The sequence below is a fragment of the Falco cherrug genome, chromosome W (assembly GCF_023634085.1).
Source record: "Falco cherrug isolate bFalChe1 chromosome W, bFalChe1.pri, whole genome shotgun sequence".
NCBI classification, from domain to species: Eukaryota; Metazoa; Chordata; class Aves; order Falconiformes; family Falconidae; genus Falco; species Falco cherrug.
Window position 1 is genome coordinate 9,473,359 of NC_073719.1, and position 22,667 is coordinate 9,496,025.

At 37.7% G+C, this 22,667-nt stretch overlaps 1 protein-coding gene across 20 annotated transcripts in view; it reads right to left on the bottom strand.

Annotated features, from left to right (window-relative positions):
- Positions 1-22,667, bottom strand: part of LOC129734539 (erbin-like) — a 123,979-nt gene that overhangs the window by 66,533 nt on the left and 34,779 nt on the right. For 13 of the 20 annotated variants that reach the window (XM_055698136.1, XM_055698146.1, XM_055698148.1 and 10 more), the window contains 4 exons: positions 13,952-13,996; positions 12,117-12,173; positions 9,092-9,289; positions 4,728-4,845 (listed from right to left, as the gene is read on the bottom strand). In XM_055698136.1, coding sequence (XP_055554111.1) covers positions 4,728-4,845; positions 9,092-9,280 — 307 coding nt within the window. In that variant the 5' untranslated portion in view covers positions 9,281-9,289; positions 12,117-12,173; positions 13,952-13,996. Of the gene's footprint in view, positions 1-2,883; positions 2,941-4,727; positions 4,846-9,091; positions 9,290-12,116; positions 12,174-13,951; positions 13,997-15,596; positions 16,780-22,667 lie in introns of those variants that run through there. The other 7 variants (XM_055698140.1, XM_055698142.1, XM_055698141.1 and 4 more) reach the window with 4 other exon arrangements.

The window sequence follows — 22,667 nt, forward strand, 5'->3', positions numbered from 1 at the left end:
TTTCCTGATTTTTATTTGAAGCAACTTTGCTTGACAAGTATCTACTTATAGCTTAATAAGCAGATTCACCTCTCCATCTTCACTTTACAAAGACCTTTTCTCCAGTTCTACGTGTTCTGAAAGTTTTAAAGTTCCCTTTCTCATTTGTCTTCCCTTTAACAATGGTCACTTTCAGGTTTGTAAGGTATGACTAAACTGGGGGCTGCTTTGTTAAGTTTATACAATGAAAAATAGAAGCTGAATGTTTATTTGGAGGGTTCTTTGGAGTTTTTTGGAAGGGTAAAGTACTGAGGCCTGAGCAACAGGTCCTGAGACAAAGTTGACCTCTAGATGAACCTGCCAACCGAATGTTTTATTTTTATATATATTTTTATATATATATAGTATCCAATCATTAGCAAAATATGCATGATCATTAGTGAAAGACATAGCTTAGACAGAATATAATCATTAGCAAAGATATAGTGCATCCTTCCTTGCTTAGAGACAGGTAGTCAAGGCTATGAAACCAGATATATGGCCTTGTTTGCAAACCAGTGGTTAAAATCAAGTAGATAAGGGAAAGTCTCTTGGTTCCTCCCTGAGCCCTGGCCAGGCTTCCATGAGTTCTAAGAGGAGAGTGAAACTAGATGTTTCCACATTTGAAATTAGGTGAGCTTGTTTATTCAACAGTATAAAAGCTGGATCCTCTTATAGTGACTTTGGAGACCTCACCTATGAGTGGATGCACTGCGTAGGACCTCCCAATTGTTGGGAAAGGCTCGCCAAATCCTTGCTGTGACCGGGGCTCCCCAGCAACTGTGGATCTGGATGATGGTAAATTATTAAGGCAATTGGTGATGTATCTTTCTTAACCACTATAGTCAGTCACATGTGGTAGTGATTAGGTGCATTACCTTGTCTTGGTTTATTCTTGCTGTATTATTTCACTTACTATTCTATTGCTTTAAATGTAAGTAAAGAACATACAACCATTACAGGTTTGTACTCTAATTCAGCACATGCCTTGAAATATCCATCACTTCATGCAAAGACTAGATATATTGACAGAAGAGTCAAATGAAGACTACTGAATAAAACCTCCACTCTGTCTGGCTCAAGAAGGCCCAATAATAAAAGGTGCTGGACACTGGAAGCATACAGAGAAACATGCACGTCTCCTGGCTTTTCTGTACTTTGCTAAATCTTCCCTAGGATTCTGCTTTTGGCTACTGTTGGAGACAGAACACCAGACTAGGTGAATCTTTGTTCCGATTAAATATGATTAAATATTATTAATTATCCATATTTGCATACCTGCCATGCCTCTATTATACAGTTTTATATATTGTATATTTTAAATTAGACATTTAAATCTGAAATTAAAAAGGCAAGACATATTATGAGCTATTAAAACATCATAAAGATCACTTTCTTAGACTAATACTTTTTATGTAAAGCACCTGCTATCTTGAAGAATTTTTGCAATTTTGATTTTTCATCTAAACATCAAAACAAATATTATGCATATATGTGTGTAGTTCTTCTTGAGAGGCTGGATGCTCTCCTGTGCAACAGGTCTCCCTCTGTCCTGTGAGCTAGCTGCAGAGCCAAACTCTGCAATTAATGAGATAACCTGACCACATTTTAAAATCAAAGCTTCATTAATTTTTCTATCAGCTGTTTAGAAGCACTTCTCTTTGGTCAATACATTACATTATGCCTGTGCCATAAACAGCTCAACTATCTTATATGAAAACCCTATCATATTTCATGTCTATTGGTATTTGAAAATTAAAGTCTAACTATCCTTCTGTTGTGGTTTAACCCCAGCCAGCAACTAAAGTACCATGCAGCTGCTAACTCCTCCGATGGGGAGGAGAATTGGGAACAAAATAAACCAAAAAAAACCCCAAACAAACAAACAAAAAAAAGGTAAAACCTGTTCATTGAGATAAGAGCACTTCAATAATTAAAGTAAATAATGATAATAATAATAATAATAATAATAATAATGGAAAGGGATATAACAAAAAGAGAAAGAGAAAGAGAAGAAAGTCAAGGAAAAAACCAAAACAAGTGATGCACAATACAATTGTTTACCACCCACTGACCGATGCCCAGCCAGTCCCCAAGCAGCAACTGCAATCCCTCCCCCCCAACTCCCCCCAGTTTATATACTCAGCATGACATCATATGGCATGGAATATCCCTTTGGCCAGTTCAGGTCACCTGTCCTGGCTGTGTCCCCTCCCAATTTTCTGTGCCCCTCCAGCCCTCTCACTGGCAGGACCTAAGAAACTGAAAAGTCCCTGACTCAGTAGAGACATTACCCAGCAACAACTAAAACCATCAGTGTGTTATCAACATTATTCTCATACTAAATCCAAAACACAGCACTGTACCAGTTACTAGGAAGAAAATTAACTCCGTCCCAGCTGAAACCAGGACACCTTCTAAAATGCAACCTTTATGATTAAATGCATATTTGATCTGAAAGCATCTGCACTCCATGATTCAGCTCCATCTACATCAGAAGAAAACGCTTAAGCTATATTAATACTATAAGAAAAATACAGGAACTATTGCCTTAATTTGTCACAACTGCAGGAATTTGAAAAACACACTCTTAGAATTTGACATTTCTCATCATCCTTCACTAAGATTGGTGATTAATCCCCTGCAATTCTTTTTTAATTAAGAGAAAGCAACCCCGTGCTTCCCACAAAGTCCACTGCTTCCACACTGTATTATTTCAATATTTAACAAAGAAAAAGGAAGAATCAGAGATGCTTAATAAGTTTTGCTAGTTTTGGAAAACGCAAAAAAACTTGTATTTGGCTCTATTATATAGGAACATCACAACATTAATGGACAGTGAGAAACTGAGCTGTAAATTCTTACCAGGAGAAAAGGGAGACACAGGTGAAGAGAATAGGCTTGCAGTCATCAAGAAAAAAAATAATTTTGTGGTTGCAACAGTAGATAAACAGAAAAGGCACTTAAGTCAACAAACAGAAGTCTCAAATATTACCAAATGTATTAGAAGCCAGAACAACACTATTTCTTACTTTGCCCAACAAGGACAAACAGGGACCCTGATTTGCTTGGTTTGTTTTGGTTGTGTTTTTTTTTTTAATTTTACAGAGCTTTCAGGAATGGTGGGAGACAACATGTCCCAAGTAAATAAGCATGTGACCGCAGGACTATTTTTGATGTGCAACAATAGGCAGAGTAGCTATCCAAGCAGTGATAAGACTGGGAACAGGCACATGATAATAGTTTAAATAAGTTTGTGACCTATCATTTCTCTGATAAGTGTTAAAAACAAAACAACCCCTCAAAAACAGAGCTTCACAGTTTACTGAGATAGTGTATCATTCAGCTATTGCCTCCTTAAATTCTTCATATGCCTCAGAGAAACAAGTGCTCTTTCAGCAGCTCTTTGAAGGCTTAGCTAAAGGTTATGCTATTTTGGACAGACAACTAACTCTCTAGCTGGTAAGTGGCCAGCTGCCTATTTATGTACATAGGCTAAAGAATTTGCCAGCACTAGAACTCAAAACCCCTTTTGCTGCTTTCAAGTCTTCTGCATTGTGAACTTGTGTTGCAAACAGTTAATCCTTTTAACAGTTCAGCCTAGGACAAAAAGATGATTCTTTCTCTGTTGTGTGTCACTATGAAAGTTTAAGGCCAATGTTCTTTAAGACAGACTATTAATCCACTTGTACCAGGAACAGAGCAATGACAATCAGGTCAATTTATCACACTAAATGCTGCATTCATTAAGCAGAAATAATAAAGTAACACTTTAAGTACAGATTAGGCTACAATGGACAACAAAGGATAATGCCAATGCCTCAACAACTGGAATACTTTCTTAATAAAGCAGAACTTAGTTTTGTGGAGTCATAATTAGCTAGTTGTCCAAATAAAACAATGAATTTGATACGATAAAATCGTTGGCATAGTTATATAACCCTTATTTTCAAATAAGATTTCAAGGAGAGGTCCTCTAATTTCACTTTGAATTAGTAAGATGAGACTATTATATGCTCATTAATTAGCATGACTGAATTCCCCTCCCCCCAAATAAGCCATGCAAACAAGTCTGATGACAATATAAGTTATTTCAATTTCCTCAGTTGCAGACACCTGCCAACTTGCCAAAACATCACCATTAACAGACCCCATGCGTACAATACTTGGCTGACAACATTTCATAATTTATAATAGGTAACATGTTAAAAATCTATCATGCTGCGCAAGTCAGACAAGCAATCCAGTCATCGTCCATAGTCACTAGTTCTCCCCATGCAGAGGTTACCACCTGACAGCATAGCAGCCAAGCCCTACTACAATTTTCAGACAGCTCATTAAAATAAACAGAAAACGATTTTTTAATGAAACCAAATAGAGAATCCAGCAAAATTTTACAAATTCTTGTGCAAACTCTCTTCAGTATAGTAAAACTTGAGGAAAGCCACTAAAAGTAATACATTTGAGCACAAGCATTTTTGAAAGAACACAGAAATATTTTCACCTCAAAGTACAAACCAATTTAATAGAGATAATTAAAAGCAAATATCACGGATCATAAAGAGCATCTTTTATATTAAGCAGAAATTTAGAGTAGTAATTTAAAATTTATTAGCTATGCAGCTTCAAGAAACTACACTTTCACTAGTATCTTTGTACAGTCAATGGTGATTTGCCTTTTAGCTACCCAAATACAATAAGTGACTTACCGTTCTTGCTGACATCCAGTTCCCTGAGATTAATGAGATTTGCAATGGATGCTGGCAATGTGGTTAGATCATTGTCTGGCAAACTCAGCTTGTGCAGAGACTGGCAGTTAAAAAGTTGCTGTTGAAACACAGAAAAAAAGTGAATGCAACTTTCACTTAGTTTCCTCTATATAGCTTTTATTTTTATTCCCTTTAAACTTCTGACATTATGGTTTAAAGGCTAGACTATTTAAAGTCTTTGGCTACAAAAACTTTATTTAACTAGTTTCATTCAAAATTGACTAAGTTTTTGATGCTTAGGAAAGCAAAAAACTGCAAATGGTCACAACAAGCCAGCAGCTATGCTTAACACTTCCTACAAATTCCTTCCAGTATCTCAGAAATTGTGACCCGTAGTTACACATAGTCCTGCAAACATCGCAAAATATTTTCCATAATAAACATGCCATGTGATACCCCAGAAGTAATTAGTTTCTTAAAAAAAGAAAAAAAAAAGATACATTTTTAAAACTCTGATAGTTCTGGAACACAGAATTTGATCTTCTCTAAAAGTTTAAATTTTATTCCATTAAATCTTACAAGTTTTGGTTTTTTTCCCTTCCATGTTTCCTAGCTTAAGTCCACCAAAATCCAACAAAATTTTGATCTAAGGATACAGCAAACTGTATAATCTCTTCTGTATATATATATATTATAATTTGTATCAAGTATTAGCTCAGAACCAGATCTCTTCTTATATGCAAGGTACCTTGATATTCTTACCCAAAGCTTTACAAATTAACAAAATAGGGCAAGTAATAATACTGGAACAGAAGAAAAAAAAATAATCCTCAAATGATCCTCAAAGCTTACAGAGAGTACAAAATAAATATCTGTAAGAAAGTGGATGAAAAGGTTCCTCTGAACAATTTATGATGAAATATTCTTTTCCCAAGAATTTTGGATAAGTTCATTCATAAATACCTGGGCTTAATGTTCTTTTCTTATGGAATTCTGAGAAAAGATCAGACAAAACCAGGAAGTCTTCTATGACTAAAAAAAAATATTTATCCCAATGTCCTAGCAACCAGTTTAGTTCAACTGAAATTTCTTGGGTCTTTCTCAATTATGAGGCCATTATTTAGACTACAAACCACTGAACAAGCCCCATTCATTTAATGTTTGCATGTACCACCCCAGAACAAAAGCAGACAAATTAGCAAGATGGACAGCTCAAGGAATGAGCTTGAACTCCTCCACTGATGTTTTTAATTCCTCAGAAATGCACACCTGTTAGAACTAGTTGATATCATTAAAGCTTTGAAGAGTTAAAGCTACCTTAGGATATTAGATGGGAATGAGAACTTTGATGAGCTCATGTGTTTTGGAGCCATTCCTTTATTTTAGTACTTCAAGAAAGAATATATACTTAAAACTCATCCCTGAAAACAATAATCTGGAATCATTAGAAATTTCCCTGATTGGTCAGGTGAAAACAAATGCAACACAAGGAATTGCAAGATCCCTAAAGGAAAAAAGGGGGGGCAAGTTTTGTAGGGTGCTGACTTTGTAGTTGTTCCCTTTTGCTGTTGTTGTTTTTTAATAATGCTTACATATTCAGTGACTAATTAGATCATCATTACTGGTAGTAAACATGAGAAGTCATATAATTAAGCTCTATTTTACTACAGAATTCCAATTTCTTCCAAACAGCAAAGTGAGCAGGAAAACTATAACTGCTGCATTTTGAGCTTCTCAGCTCAAATGTAGACCATGGCACTTGGGATAAACAGAGTACCTTTTCAGATGTGATTTAGCACACAAGATGAAAGCATTTGAAATGCCCAGTCACTTTTGAAACTGAGACATCACCACCAGTTTCAGGTAAAGTGAAGTCCTTTCTCTACCACCATCTTTCTCCTCATTGCAGTTTGCTCATGCTGCATCCTTAGCCAGTCAAATTAATTGAGGAGCTATACTGTAAGAACCAATTTTTGAAGTACATTGAGGTTCTGAAAAGATTGGGGGCAATTAAAAAAAAACCAAAAAAAAACCCAAACAAAAGCCCAACCACATACACAGACAGGCTACTTCAGCAATCAGGTTGACAAGACAGCCCAAAACCAGTTGTGTTGTGGTATACAAAGGGCAGCAAATTGCAAAAGAGGAATAAGAACACATCACCGGGGCAAAGAGTAAAGGGGAAGAATGAAACTTTCTTAATCAGGCTTCACAAAGCTGGAGACAGCCTAATAAGTACCACACCCTTCATCTGAGAGGATGGCTTAATTAGAAGCCTTCTTCAGAGCTGAAAGACTAAGTAAGCTTGGGTTAGGGCAAAGGCATACACAGCTTGAAACTCTGGCTCCAAATCGGATAGGATCATTTCAAACGTTACAGGCCTCCCCCTACAGCCCTTCTATGGATAGTTTTAATATTACAGTTTCTATCAAATTATTAAATAAAACATTTTTACTATGTCTTTACTATTCCTTAATCTCTCTTCTTCATTTCCTTTACAGTATTTATACACATATATAGACACATGTGTTTTCTTTCTTATGAAAATTGAAAAGGTAGTTAAAAAGTGACTAAAATCACTTAAAAGCTGAAAAAAATGCGTAGCTTCTCAAAAATAAGCCTATAAGGATGATTTATTACAATGTACAAATACATTAACATGAAGCAAGCGTAGGGTATTACAGGTCCCTGCAGTCCTGCAAAGAAAAGCAAAAAGAAATAATACACAAATGTTCAATCAGTCTTTCTAATTGTGTGGCTAATTTAATTTTAGACTAGATCAAGGCAACTGGTAGACTGCACACCTTTCAGTTTACTCACGTGCCAAAACTGGATTTCATATAGGAACTGATTAATGAAATCAAATGGCATGTAACAGAAAAGGAAGACAAAGCAGACTAACAGACTTCTGGTCTAGAATGCCAACATGCATTCATTTGATCACTGCAGTACAGTCCTTCTTCCTCTTTTAAAATTACTAAAGGGAATTTTTTTGAGAATTATCAGTTTGGAAGATGTTTGCTTAGTTCTTATGATTTGGGAAAAATTAGAAATTTAATGCAAGAAGAGTCCAGAAGATTTAATATTTTAGCTAAGAAAGGTATTTTATTCTGTTTTTTAAGCATTCGATTTTATTCTTTAATAAAGAATGAGAGACAGGAATGAAGTTCTTAAATAATCTGAAAAAAATCTCAAAGACTGATACAAAGTCTTTAGAAGCAAGCTAATAAAACCTAAAGTGTCTAAGTAAAGAAATATCTGCTTGGGAGGAGACAAGAATAATATAGTGGAGGTTCTAAACTGTAACAGACTTTGACAAAATGTCTAGTTTTAACTAATATGTTATTAGCTCTATTCAACGTACAAATATAGATTTTCATTGATGACTTCTCAGGAGCATTTAAAGGTGGAGTTTCAAAAGCACTCAGTTGGTTTAAATCAGTTTTACTGGAATCCAGGGCTTCCGATAAAGCAATTTCAGGACAGTAATTTGACAGTTATTTCCTTATTAGTTTCATTTATCTTTCAAAAAATCCAAACCAGAAAAACCTGAAGCAGTTATAGGAAACTTTCAAACAATCTAACAAAGCATTCTATGGTTTTTCTGCATGACAGTGAAGATTTGCACATAATTGTGACAAAAGAATTTTAAATATTAAGTCTTTAATTCCATCAAGGTAGGACCTAGTAATGGAAACAAGTCTATTGTAATGATCACTTTGTACTTCCCAAAAGTCTCACTGGCAAAAATTTTCATTCTTTTCTCTAGTATACTGTTAATTCAGCGTGCAGTTTGTCCTCAGATTTCAGAACAAACAACAAATATTAATTTCTATAATAAAGATGTAATCAAAGTGGCATTCCAGCTCTCTGGTTTTTGAACTTGAGTAATTTGAGATACTTCAGAAAGTCTCTTCAGTCACTCAAAGAAGAAGCAGGACTTCAAGTGAATACATACTTTGGACTGTAATTGTCTTTTGTGGGCACAGAGATCTGAACAAGACATTAATCTTGATTCTTCTAATCTTCATGTGTTATCAGAGATTCAAAATAATGCAGCAATTTGTTGAATACAGTCAGTCAATTTGAGCAGACACTGCTACAGAAATAAATTAGCCTGCCTCCTGCTAGGTACCTCTCTTGTGCTAGATCAGTTATTTAAGCAGTTTCATCCCAATTCAGCACAGCAAACTAGTCAAGCTGGAATACATAAACATTCTTTCTACCAGGGTTGCTTCTTCTGGGACCATTTACTTAAAAGTATTTGGCAAACTGCGGCCTAAAAGCTAGATACTATCAGCTTCTACAATGCTGACAAAGTAAGAATTAATAAATGTAACTGAAAGGGAAACCACCCAACATACCTTTGGAAGCTCTTCAATTTGATTAGCATCTAAATAGAGCTCTTCCAAGGTCTTTTCAAAAGTAAAAATCTCCTTAGGCACCTGTTCCAGGCTGCAGTGAGAATAATCAAGCATAGTGACCACTTCCTCCTCTCCACGCAGACAACGGCATGGCACCAGCCGCACAAACAAATTCCGCTTTGTTGACATTTTCAGGCACTGTAAAACAGAAACTGGTCTATTTAAAAACCAACTAGACAACTTCAGAAATACTTATGTGGGCAGATTTTCAAACTTCCCCTGGCTGCTAAATGCTTAAAAAAGAAAGAAGTGTATACATACCTATGTGTGTGTGTGTATACACATAAATGAGAGAGGGAAGGAAGAGAGAGAATTTATTTCAGCATAACCTCCTCCTGCTTCTTCCACAGGAGCAGACTCCAGCATGGCATCCTCCAGCCACCCACAGCCAGATGCCGAAGATGCTACTGAAGCTGACGTACTCACTGAATCAGAGCTACCCATGCCTTCTCCAAGCCTCACAGGCTGCACATAAAGACACAAGAGGAATTCCACTGCCAACATTTACAAATGAAAAAAGCCTTTAACAAAAAGGAATATTGTCTCATTTTGTTCTATCTCATTTTGTTCAGTGATCTGCAAAGCCATGGAAAAACACACCACTTCAAAAAGCAGCACCAACAGCGGTCTCTTCAAACAGGAGTATAAACAGAACAACACATGCCTTGGAAACAATAAAGACTGGAAGCAGAGATTGTACACGTGAGTTGATGTGCTGGTTTTGGCTGGGATAGAGTTAGTTTTCAGGGATGTTTTAGTTATTGCTGAGCAGTGCTTACACAGAGTCAAGGACTTTTCTGCTTCTCACACCACCCCACCAGCGAGAAGGCTGGGGGTGCAGCACAAGAGGTTGGGAAGGGACACAGCTGGGACAGCTGACCTCAACTGACCAAAGGGATATTCCAGACCACAGAACATCATGTTCAGTATATAAAGTTGGGGGAAGAAAAAGGAAGGGGGGGGGGGATGTTCAGAGTGATGTCATTTGTTTTCCCAAGTAACCATTACACATGATGGAGCCTGGCTTCCCTGGAGATGGCTGAACACCTGCCTGCCCATGGGAAGTAGTGAATGAATTCCTTGTTGTGCTCTGCATGCGTGCCCAGCTTTTGCTTTACCTATTAAACTGCCTTTATCTCAACCCACAAGTTTTCTCACTTTTACCTTTCCAATTCTCTCCCTCATTCCAATGTGGGAGGACTGAGCGAGCAGCTGCATGGTGCTTAGTTGCCAGCTGGGGTTAAAACCATGACACTGGGAATACGAACTATTTATCCCAATAGGATACTGAAGTGAACTCCATCCCCCACTAGCCACCATATCCCCCCCCTTTTTTTTTAAAACATGCAGTACAAATACCCAGAGCTACGATACAGCTAGTAATCACAGCTATCTGATACACCTAGCTGTACCAAGCTACTTCAGAACCGCTTTGCTTTCAGAATTCACTAGTTTCTACATTAAATAACTCCATTTTCTTTCATTGTTGCTGTGAAAAAGATCCATGGAAACAAACAAGTTCCTGACTTTCTAGACAAAGAAAGCAATGAAAATTAAATACACAGAACAACCAGACTAAGAGATGGTAAGCCTCTAGAAGAGGTATAAAACCATATTAAACTGCTTATACCTTCCGGTTTAGTCCTTTGAGGGATTATGTCTGGATCTACTCTACAGTTAAGTGCTGTGTATCACAAACCGTCAACATCTATTCAAGCAGAAAGGAAGAGATACTGTCTTAATTTCTTCAGTTATAACAATGTAGTCAAAAGAGATGAACCAGCATAGGGGAAGGGAAAAGCAATGCTAGTCATTTGTCCATAGGAAGCCACAAACCTTATGGAGCAGTAAGCAGAGCTGAGGCAGTGTGGCAAAAGCACAGTTTCTTAGCTCAGCAGAGAATGCCAAAGCACATAAAGCCTACAGTCTTGCAGACTACACAAAAGGCTGGAAAAAAAGCAAGCATGTGCACATGCATCTATCTCCTTAAGTTATGTGCTGTTTGTAGCAATGCCAGATAAAATATGCAGATTTTGTATGTTTTAAACTGGTATTTTATAGTAAGTCTCAAAATTACAGTCACTGAAGTGTCAATATTTATTAGCATTTCCACAATCTGAGCAGCACTATTAATAAAAATCAGAGCAGATAGAAGCTGCTGTCATGAGTTGTTGGGGGGTGTGTGGGGGTGTGGTAGGGGACACAACAACAACTCCACAGAAATTCATACAGAAGTTATGAAGACAAAAATCTTCTATTGGGCATTCTTTTTGTTCATGAGAAATACTTGCCTCTAGAAACCCTTACAATATGAGGTGAAAGCAACTTAGTGCCATCTGCACTGGCATCATTTAATAAAGAAAAAGCTGATTCTGAACATGTGTTGCTTTTCCACAGAGCTTTTAACAGAAAATTGAACTTTATTTGGCTGCTTAATACTTCTGATATTCTTAAATATGCTCTCTAGCTAAATAATGTTAATGCATCAATAAGAAGCGACATGATACGATGTTCACCTGGGCTTTAGATCAGCAAACCAGAAAACAGTAAGAGGCCCAAAAAGCATTCAAAGCATTTTTTATCCAAGTTTTTTGAAAACATGCTTATAACTGCTTTTTTTAATAATTTTTAGTTCTTAGGAAAAATAAAATGCTAAAGCTCTACAAGTCAAAACATTTAATAATTGACATTAAGCTTTAAAACAGACACTTTTCCTGCAACTTCGTTTCCCACATATTCCCCTTTCTACATATGCATACACTTATTTGTAAATACATATCATTCACTTGGCTCTTCAACAGATACTTATAACTTAAAAAGTTGCCCTCAGAAGACCATGAGAGATGATGCAGAGTAAAATTCAAGTGCTTTGGAGGTGATTATTACAACATATGAATAAAGAAAAGGATTTATATTTTAATATATTGTGCAGATGGTTCAAAAGAAATAAAAATTATGTACTTACCACTGTGTTACTTTTTTCTCCCTGCTGCTTCTTCCCTGAGCTTTCAAAGCCAACATTCTGTTTAAGACAAAGGTACAAAAATGTTAGTCAACCCTATCCCTACTAGATAAGGATAAATTGATATTTTATTGTATTAGATATTTATTTTGCTTTCAGAGTTGGGGGTGGGGTGGGTGGGTTGGTTGGTTGGTTGTTTTGGTTGGTTTTTTTACTTCATCACACCCACATGTTGCATATAATCTTTTATTAGACACTGAAATACTTTAGGGAGGGATATATCTAATTTTATTTGCACAATACTTAAGAAATATGGCAACATGTCTTATAGGGACCATGGGAGCGTATAAAATGCTGGTGACACCCAACACACTTCTATAACAAGGAGCGATTGGGTAAATATCGCATTAAACATGTTGACTCACTAACACAGATAGCCTGTTAACCTAGTATGAGAAAGATAAATATCATCCAGATACTGAAGTGAATATGACTACCAAGCAGGAGAAAGAGAAGCACACAGAATAAGAACCTTTGGCAAAGATTTTGGGCACAATATTTAACTGTATACTGAATTTTCCAATATAAACTTGTGAAACTTAATCAAACAAGTCCCAGGATGCATCTGAATGACCCTAAGATTTTCACAGTGTGCGCACTCCTGTCCTAAAATACAAATGATCTGAGATTCAAGTCCTCTTGGACCACATTTAAGTGAAGTTTTCCAACAACTCAGATGAATAATCTATTACTTATATCCCATTAATCAGATCTATAAAGGTGGTATATTTTCCTCCATTTAAAACCTACTCAAGTATACTCTGAATATACCTCCTGTATCAGGCAGACACTTTATCATTTATGCCACAGCTTATGCACAAAATTGGATCCTAGAGCTGTTTCAGCTTATTAAAATACAGAAGGCTGTGGATACATGCTACAGCAGAAACCTAGGCATAGACAGAATGCAGACTGCAAATTTTACAGACTCTGTGAATGCTTGTGGCACTCTAAATGCATGAATTTGTCTTGTGCCTGTGGCCTTTTATTGCTATTGGCTAGTCCAGGAGATTCTGCACCATAGTTTGAGCTGTTAACCATCGGAGGCTTTATATTTTAATTTATCAATTAAGCATAGAATACACTGGACTCAATTGTTAGAACCAATAATCATCTAGTAGCTGTCTGAAATTAGTTCAGAAAATAGGTATTAGGAACTTGAGGAATCATTTATATTTCCCGCATTTCAGAAACACAATGTTATAGCATAATAAAGACTTCAAATTAAAATTGTTTAAAAAATAGCAACTGTTTGATGTTAGTTTCTACTATAATTGTATATTTAATTATAGATCTCACTCTACCAGCCAAGTCATTGTTAGGGTATGTAAATTCCCAAGTTCTCTTTCTTTCCAGGGCAGAGGTGAGCAGTGCTAATTGAGCAACAATGAAATCTATTATTAGATGTCGTTTTCCCCACACACATAACATTCCAATTAAAATTGCTATTATGAACCTTTTACTTCCTTCTGCATTTATTTTGTTCCTCACTGCTTTACAATGTTGAATGAGGAGACATCACTGACCAGTTTGATTACAGATACAATTAGCAATCTGAAAACTTGCAAAGTTGCTAAACATTTATAGCGATAAATGAAGATAACCTCTGCTGTACTCTGAATATACAAAATGTTACCAAAAAATATTAGGGTGTTATTGCTTGTTTCGGTGAGCTTTTAAAGGGAAAAAAAAAGTAGTCAGATACTTTTTTTAATAGCTTCAGCTGTCAACTACTGTGCACATCAATTTGCTGTCATAACAGTATATTATTAACTCACCCTATATGCCCATTATGAAGGTCAATTCTTGAATGTCAGTCTTCTCTATAAACAAGAACAAAGGAAGAAACCAGGAGACATAATAAACTTTTATATTCAAAACAGGAATTAGATAGTAGAGCAGTAACAAAGCAGAGAAATGATTTTTTATAAATGCACTTATTTGAAGTAGGGATATACTCTCAAGGCAAATGTCCTGTACTAAAACTTTTTAATAAACTGTGAACAACTGAACAGGTGTCTTACTGGAAGCTGAAATTTCCTGTTTGAACTGATATTAAATCCATAACTAACAGCAACAGCTTCTGATTATGACTAACCATATACAACATGTATATGCAAAATGTATTTCTACTCTATTACACTTCACACAAGCATGCGCCACCTGCCTCTGAGGTATGCTCCATTTCTCCATGACATTATCACATTACTCTTGAAAAGACTAATGCTGCTGCTTAATCTCATGGTTTGAGCCAATTTACAAACACTAAGCCTTGGCTTGCTGTCAGATCTCTTCACTGCCTTCCTGAAAATCAATGACACTTTTAACCATATAACTTAAAGCTACCCAAACCCCTACTGCAAAGCTAATTTACATTCTGCAAATACTGTTCTAGAAGCAATTTGGTTTATGGATAGAATGAAGCTATAAAATCCCCTTGGATTTTTATTATGTAACAGGATCACAATCCTCTTCTAATACACAAAAACAATCCAGGACCATGAGCCACCTGAACTAAAAAGGCAAACAGCTTGTTATGGTAATAAAGACTTATATAATTAAAAATCACAAAGCCACAAGGTAATTAATCCCTAGCTTGCAAGAAAGATTAAGGAAATGAATATGCTGAATTCAACTGATTGGAAAATGGTCCTAGGTTGTTTTTTTTCTATTAAAAAAACCAAAACCAAAAACCACAAAAAAACCCCACCACACAACACTAAACCATTCTGCAGATTGAGCTTGAAATAACCAACGCACAGATAGCTTTTGAATCTGAAAAAACACAAGAACACAATTGTTATTTAAAATATAAAAAATAGAAGATGGTAGTGTCCAGAAAAGAACAAGATACAAATCTGCTGTGTTTCCTCTGATAATGAGGTTCTACTGAGGGTTGTTTTGCCTCAATTCTTAACGGCTTTTATTAAACTTGATGTGAACTAACACAACATAAGTGCAACATGCAGAAACTGCTGTTTGTGCATAGTCTGCAAATCACCAGCAAGTTTCTCCTCATTCCCAATGTCTCATTCTGTGAAGGGTCATCTTGGAGTGTCATGGTTTAACCCCAGCCAGCAACCAAGCACCATGCAGCCACTTGCTCACTCCCCCCCCACCAGGAGGGGTGGGGAGGAGAATCAGAAAGGAATGTAAAACTCCAGGGTTGAGATGAAAACAATTTAATAATTGAAACAGAATAAAGAGGTAAGAACAACAATAATAACAATAACAACAATTACAATGGAAAGGTGGGGAAAAAGGGTAAAATCCAAAGGAAAAGGGAAAAGGAAAACCAAGTGATGCACAGTACAACTGCTCACCACCTGCTGACCGATGCCCAGCCAGTCCCCAAGCAACAATCCCTCCCATCTAACTCTCCCAGTTTATATACCAAGCATGATGTCCCATGGTATGGAATACCTCTTTGGCTGGTTCAGGTCAGCTGTCCTGGCTGTGTCCCTTCTCAGTGTCTTGTGCCCTCCAGCCCTCTGGCTGGCAGGGCTCAAGAAACTGAAAAGTCCTTGACTGAGTATAAACATTACCCAGCAACAACTAAAACCATCAGTGCGTTATCAACATTGTTCTCACCTCATAGCCAAAACACAGCACTGTACTAGCTGCTAAGAAGAAAGTTAACTCTATCCCAGCTGAAACCAGGACATGGAGAAATACAGTGAATGATGGAATGCACCCTTCACATATTGACAGAAGTGCTACCAAACTGCATGCCCTGAAATGCATTTTGAAGATTATATTCATGCATCTTCCAAAACCCTTTTTACAGCAGTTGCCCATTCCAGTTCACAGTCCCTTCCAGTATTACATGAAATGGATTATTACATCTGATAAGACAAACAAAGGGGTTTTTTTTGTTTTATATATATGGCTCCATTCTCAATCCCATGGAACACTGCAGGCTTGGGCAAGAGTGGCTGGAAAGCTGTCTGGTGGAAAAGGACCTGGGGGTGCTGGTCGACAGCCAGCTGAACATGAGCCAGCAGTGTGCCCAGGTGGCCAAAAAAGCCAATAGCATCCTGGCTTGTATCAGAAACAGGGCCCCTCACTACAAGACAGACATTGAGGTGCTGGAGCGTGTCCAAAGAAGGGCAATGAAGCTGGTGGAAGGTCTAGAGAACAAGTCCTATAAGGAGCAGTTGAGGGAACTGGGGTTGTTTAAGCCTGTAAAAAAGGAGGCTCAGGGGAGACCTTATCACTCTCTACAGCTACCTGAAAGGAGGTTGTGGTGAGGTTGGTGTCGATCTATTCTCCCCAAGTACCAAGCGATAGAACGAGAGGAAATGGCCTCAAGTTGCGCCAGGGAAGGTTTAGATTGGATATTAGGAAAAATGTCTTCACCAAAAGGGTTGTCAGGCATTGGAACAGGCTGCCCAGGGAGGTGGTGGAGTCACCACCCCTGGAGGTATTTAAAAGACATGTAGACATGGCGCTTAGGGACATGGTTTAGTGGTGGACTTGGCAGTCCTAGGTTAACAGTTGGATTCAGTCTTAAAGGTCCTTTCCAACCTAAATCATTATATGATTCTATTCTATGATTCTCACTTCTGAGTGAAGACGGAATCAGAACGTGAGCTCTAAAAACAACCTGATACCTGTTTAATCTCAAATCAATTCTTCTGAATCTTTCAGATCACCTCCAACAAGCCAAGATCTGGCAAAAAAAAAAAAAAAAAAAAAAGGTCTGTATTTAAAGCTTTCATAGCAATAAAGAAAATCTCTTGCTTACCTAATTACTAAATTTTATCTTCTTAAATAAATGTCCATTTTTCTTCTCTAACTGCATTAGATGACATCTCTATGCAATATTCTTTCTAGCAATAAGACACTGCAACTAGAAGAAAACCTTTTCCAACAGGTTGGGGGGAAAAAAAAGCACTAAGTAGTTTTTCTAATAGGAAAAAATCACATTAGTAAAAATCAGTAGTGAGATTAATGGACTAATTCCAATCTAGATACCAGATTTCATTTTGATACCATTAAGGGATCAGAACTGAGACAGACTGATAACGTCATGGATAAAATCATTCAACACAGCTTTAATTCATGTGCTGCCAGACTAAGCATATAGTCCAGTTTACCCATAAAACTATACAGATGTAGAAATGTACTTGAAGTTAACAGTAGTCTGGTGTTCACACCAATGAGAGACTGGGCTGAAAATAAATACTAACAGCACGATCTATAAAAACAGAGACCAGAATAAACACTAGCAATTAGACAACAGTAGTGCTATTAGCACTCCAGTTAAAAAGAAACATTCTTAACAGCTTCAACTACACCTGGCAGGCTAGTGTCTAAACCAAAAATAGCAAAAACTAAGACAGAGCTTAACCAATTTATCTAACACCCAGTAGTTTAAGACTAATGAGTCTTAAACTTAAATCTTGCTGGATGTAAAAATGCCTGGGTAATCACTCCCTACAGAAACCACATCTCTATCTCCACTCAGTTGGTTATTGTTTGCTTTAAATGCACATTTAAAGAAAACTACAGCTGACAGGCTTCAAAAGGAGGGAAATTTAAAAGAGAAGCCTTTACTCTCAGTCAAAATTTTCTCTCTTAGAGAGGTATAGGAATAAAAAGGAAAGTAAGGAAATCCATATAAAAAAGGGAAAATAAAAACTTGGTTGGTTTGCTAACATGCCTTCTATCAGTCCAAGGTTTCTCAGACAACTAATACTACTCTTACAGGTGATGCTCCCAATGACAGTGTCCTCAATAAAGCTGACAGCGCTGAAAGAGTAATCTCTTCTGCTTCCTCATCCATTCCATTGCAATTTCTTAAACTGGTGATTAACCCATCCCCCTCCACTTCTGCTTGTTCCTCTTTTTCAGTATGTTCTTTCCCACCCCAAGTTGCTTCCCTTGCCTTTCTAACACTACAATATCCTTTCCATCTCACAGGAAAGCTCTGAATGCTGAGCACCTCCGGGGATTGCCTACTTAAAATCAGTACATATAAAACCAGAACTTTCTCTCAACCACCATCACCAACTGTTCTTGTAACATGCTTTGATTACTTCTATGGAAATCACTAGCATCCTGCTTGTTACTCTGATCCACAACTCTCCTCAGTTCTTTCTCCCTTGAGTTCGTGTAGTCACACTTCCCCCTGCCCCAAACACGCAAACCAAAACCTTAACCACACAAACTTGCTCTACTTACTATACAAATTTCTACAACTGTAGTGGTTTGACCCTGGCTGAACACCAGGTGCCCACTAAAGCCACCATATCACTCCCTCTCCTCAACTGAACAAGGGGAGAGAAAATATAATGAAAGGCTCATGGGGTCACAATAAGGACAGGGAGATCACTCAGCAATTACCATCATGGGCAAAACAGACTCGGCTTGGGAATATCAGTTCAGTTTATTACCATTCAAATCACAGTAGGGTAATGAGAAATAAAACTAAATCTTAAAAACACCTTCCCCTGACCCCTCCCTTCATCCTGGGCACTTCACTACTGATTTTCACTACCTCCTCCCCCAGAGCAGCACAGGGGAACAGGGAACGGGGGTTACAGTCAGTTCGTTACACATTCTCTCTGCCGCTCCTTTCTCCTCAGGAGGATGACTCCTCACACTCTTCCCCTGCTCCAGCATGGAGTCCTTCCCAAGGGAGAGGGCTCTCCACAAACTTCTCCAAAATGTGTCCTTTCCATGGGCTGCAGCTCTTCACAAGCTGCTCCAGCATGGGTCCTTTCCATGGGTGCAGTCCTTCAGGAACAGACTGCTCCAGCGGGTGTCCCCCACAGGGTCACAAGTCCTGCCAGAAAACCTAGTGTAGACTCCTCTCTCTATGGGTTGACAGGTCCTGCCAGGAGCCTGCTCCAGTGTGGGCTCTCCACGGGGTCACAGCTTCCTTTGGACACATCCAGTTGCTCCAACATGGGGTCCTCCACAGGCTGCAGGTAGATAGTTGCTCCACCATTGACCTCCATGGGCTGCAGGGGGACAGCCTGCCTCACCATGGTCTTCACCACTGGCTGCAGGGGAATCTCTGCTCTGGTGCCTGGAGCACCTCCTCCCCCTCCTTCACTGACCTTGGTGTCCACAGAGTTGTTGATCTCACATATTCTCACTCCTCTCTCTTCTGGCTGCTGCTGGTGTTGCACAGGGTTTTTTTCTTCCCTTCTTAAATACGCTATCCCAGAGGTGGTACCACCGTCACTGACTGGCTCAGCCTTGGCCAGCAGTGGGTCCATCTTGGAGCCAGCTGGCATTGGCTCCATTGGACATGGGGGAAGCTTCTAGCAGCTTCTCACAGAAGCCACCAAAACCTTGCCATGCAAACCAAACACAAGGACACTGCTTGACTATGTTTCTGGTTTAAGTACCCCTATTTCCCCCCTTTTCTTTTAGGGAGATAAGCAGCTTATTTCACTTTTTTTTTTTTTTTACCTCAAAACTATTTTCTCATTCAAACATCAGGAGGGAGACTCCTAATCAAAGTTAGCTTCTATCACCATCATCTATTTTTCAAAATGACGTTTGAAAGTATCCCCACACAGATATATAAAATTCACTATGAAATCCTTAATCTTATCGCTTGCCTCCACAACAATGCTTAAAAATAAAATCCTGACAGTTACCAGGCTACTGATGTGCAAATATCATTGCTCAATCAAGCTAACCAATACTTACCACCACCATCATGTGCTCCTCTATCCATCTAGGTAATTTTAACCTCTCCTGGAGGATATACATTCTGTTGTCTATCCCACACTTGGATTTAATCATGATAGGTAATTCCTGTTTGTTTACTAAAACCCCTTTGGGTTACATCATCACAAGGAGTGATCGTACTGTTTGGGGAAAAACTGTTTTTACCCATCCTGCACATTAAAATGCATTACACATGTTACATTTGTACCAACATATGCATAATAAAATCAGCACAGTTATGCTGGTACAAGTGTTTAAGCTTTCTAACTATAACATTTAAAGCAGAGATATTTATCTGGTCTGTTTCTTTACTGTCCCAAGTAGTAGCAAGCAAAACCACAAAGTTTAATAAGAACATAAAATTCAAGAGAACTACGCTATGTCCTGACTGTCTTCCCATATAACAGGGAAATGAACAAACTGTGAGAATCAGCCCACAATTCTACCTTGATATGTGCTGTGAACAATGACAGAAGGCAGTAGTCAAGCAATTTCCTTGACATCTGAAAGAAGGTTGCTTTTTTTTTTCCACCCTCATGCTCCAATTAGCCCAAATCACAGCTGTACAAACTACTACTGTGCTTTCAGAGAGATTTTCCTCTGTATTAGAGGGGAGGTGTTTCAGCTCCCAAATAAATGTGAATATAACTATGAATAGAGATACAGAATAAGTCTGGAATACTTTTTATTTGAAGTCTATATTTTAGCAAAAAAGGTAGGGAAGGAATGAAGGACCATGAGCAGCTATATATAAGCATCTAGACTGAGGAAGAGAATGGCTTGAGTTCTAAATAGCCTGGTAAGTAGCGAAAAGACCACAACAGGCTTCTTCATCTAGCCAAGGATGAAGGATGGATCAAGCAGTTTCATATCCTCAAATAGCAACAGTAACATGCAAAAGATGAGCAGTGCTCCTTTCACACATATGCAACTAGTTCAAGGGAGGGAGGAGGGGAGAATAAGAAGAAAACATTTTGCATTATATACCAGGGGAAAAAATTACTCCTCTAACCTAAAAATAGATGAAAACAAATTAATTATAGGATTATAGTAAGTGATCAAGAAATATAAAGTGAGCCACTTGCCTGTTGAACAAGCCTACAAAAGAGTCAGATTTTTAAGTTTGTACATTAAGTCCTCCTGAATTTTCTCAATTATGAATGTTCTATTTTGCCAAGTAACTGAAACATATCTGTTAAGCATATCAAAAACAAAGAGATGGTTTATTTTTTCCTCATTCTCAAACACCTTAGTAGTGCTAACATAAGCTTCCAATATATTTTGGGTGAACTTCCCGCATCCTTTACTTTCTGCAGTCTTTAGCTTTTAACCCATAACTCACTGCTGTAACTTTTTTCCTTCATTTAACTAACAGATGGACACTTTTCACTACTATGACATTACCCTGTTTTAGATTTGATGTTTTCTAAGCATCTAGTAAAACATCCTTAACTGATTTGCCTTTAAAACTGGAATTGAAATTTTTTTATACAGATTATTTGGCTGAATGGCTTCCAAGTGGTCTTTTTAAAAAGGAACAAATAAATGCTTCTGATTGTACATAATAAAAACAATTTTTAATCAAAATCATTTCATAGTCATTTATACTTTAAGAAACACAAAGAGGTTTTAAAGATGCAATTGGTTACTTGACACCTTTCAGTCAGGCATTATTCCAAATCCTTCTACAATGACTTCCAAGAATATTGCATCCATCATCTCTTTTAATGAACGTTAGCAGTATGAGACCACTTGCGCATAAAAATTAAGTTTTCTGTATGTGTCTGCAATTTGATAGTCCATAGAAAGATATTTATGCTGTGGCTTACCAGAGAGAATACCAAATAATCAAAGCCAGGTAAAGTTATTTTAATCAAAATAGCACTAACCTTTTCCCTCGCTTTGTCCTTCCTAAAACAGGCGGATATTTTCTCTCTCTCTCTCTCTCACACACACCCTCTTCCTACCAAGGGCCAGTGATATTAAACAGGTCAAGCATAAGCTTTTTATTTTTCCCCCTCAAACAAGAGTACCTAACATTTATTTCTTTATAATGATCCTTAGAATTATTCATAAGACCTTGATGACTTGTATTTTCAATATCTTGGTTTTGTATTAAAATTTTTGTCTTTCTGCACATGCTTTATTTACTATTCTGTTTGCCTCTCCTCTGTAACTGATATTCACGTCAGGTTACTCTCTTCGGTGAAAAATCTGTCATCTCTTTTTGCCCTAAAAACAAGCTAGTTTCATAACAGGAAAACCCACCTCCTTCCACACTACTTACCTAGCCAGCTAGCTCACTTTTATCATCATCTGCCTTTGACCTCATTGGCTCACTAGCAGGAGGAATGTCAGAAGGTCACCTGGACCTCTGGAAACATAGTGCACCTGCCTTTTGTCCATTTATATATTAGAGTCTTCCAATTGTCTTGGTGTAAAATCACTCAAAAAGAGTTTGTCTGTCTCTGACAGCTAAAGATCTTTATGGATGTGAAATCTGCAGGATGACAACTTGATGGCAATTGGATATTCCTAAATACATAGAACTCTTCCCATACTACCTCTTCCCTAGAAATCAAAGACAATTCATTCTTCCTGCTTTCTGGGTACAAAGCTCTTTGGCCTGAACTAGCTGCAAACTACCCAGCTGCATTTTCTGCTCCTGTTCAGTGATAGCCAATATTTCACATACTGATAGGGAGTTTTAGAACACATCAGTCTGTGCAGCTCTCCACGCCACTGTTGTATGACCCTCCAGACACAGTAACAGTACTGGAAGAAATGTGTACTTCATATAAATTT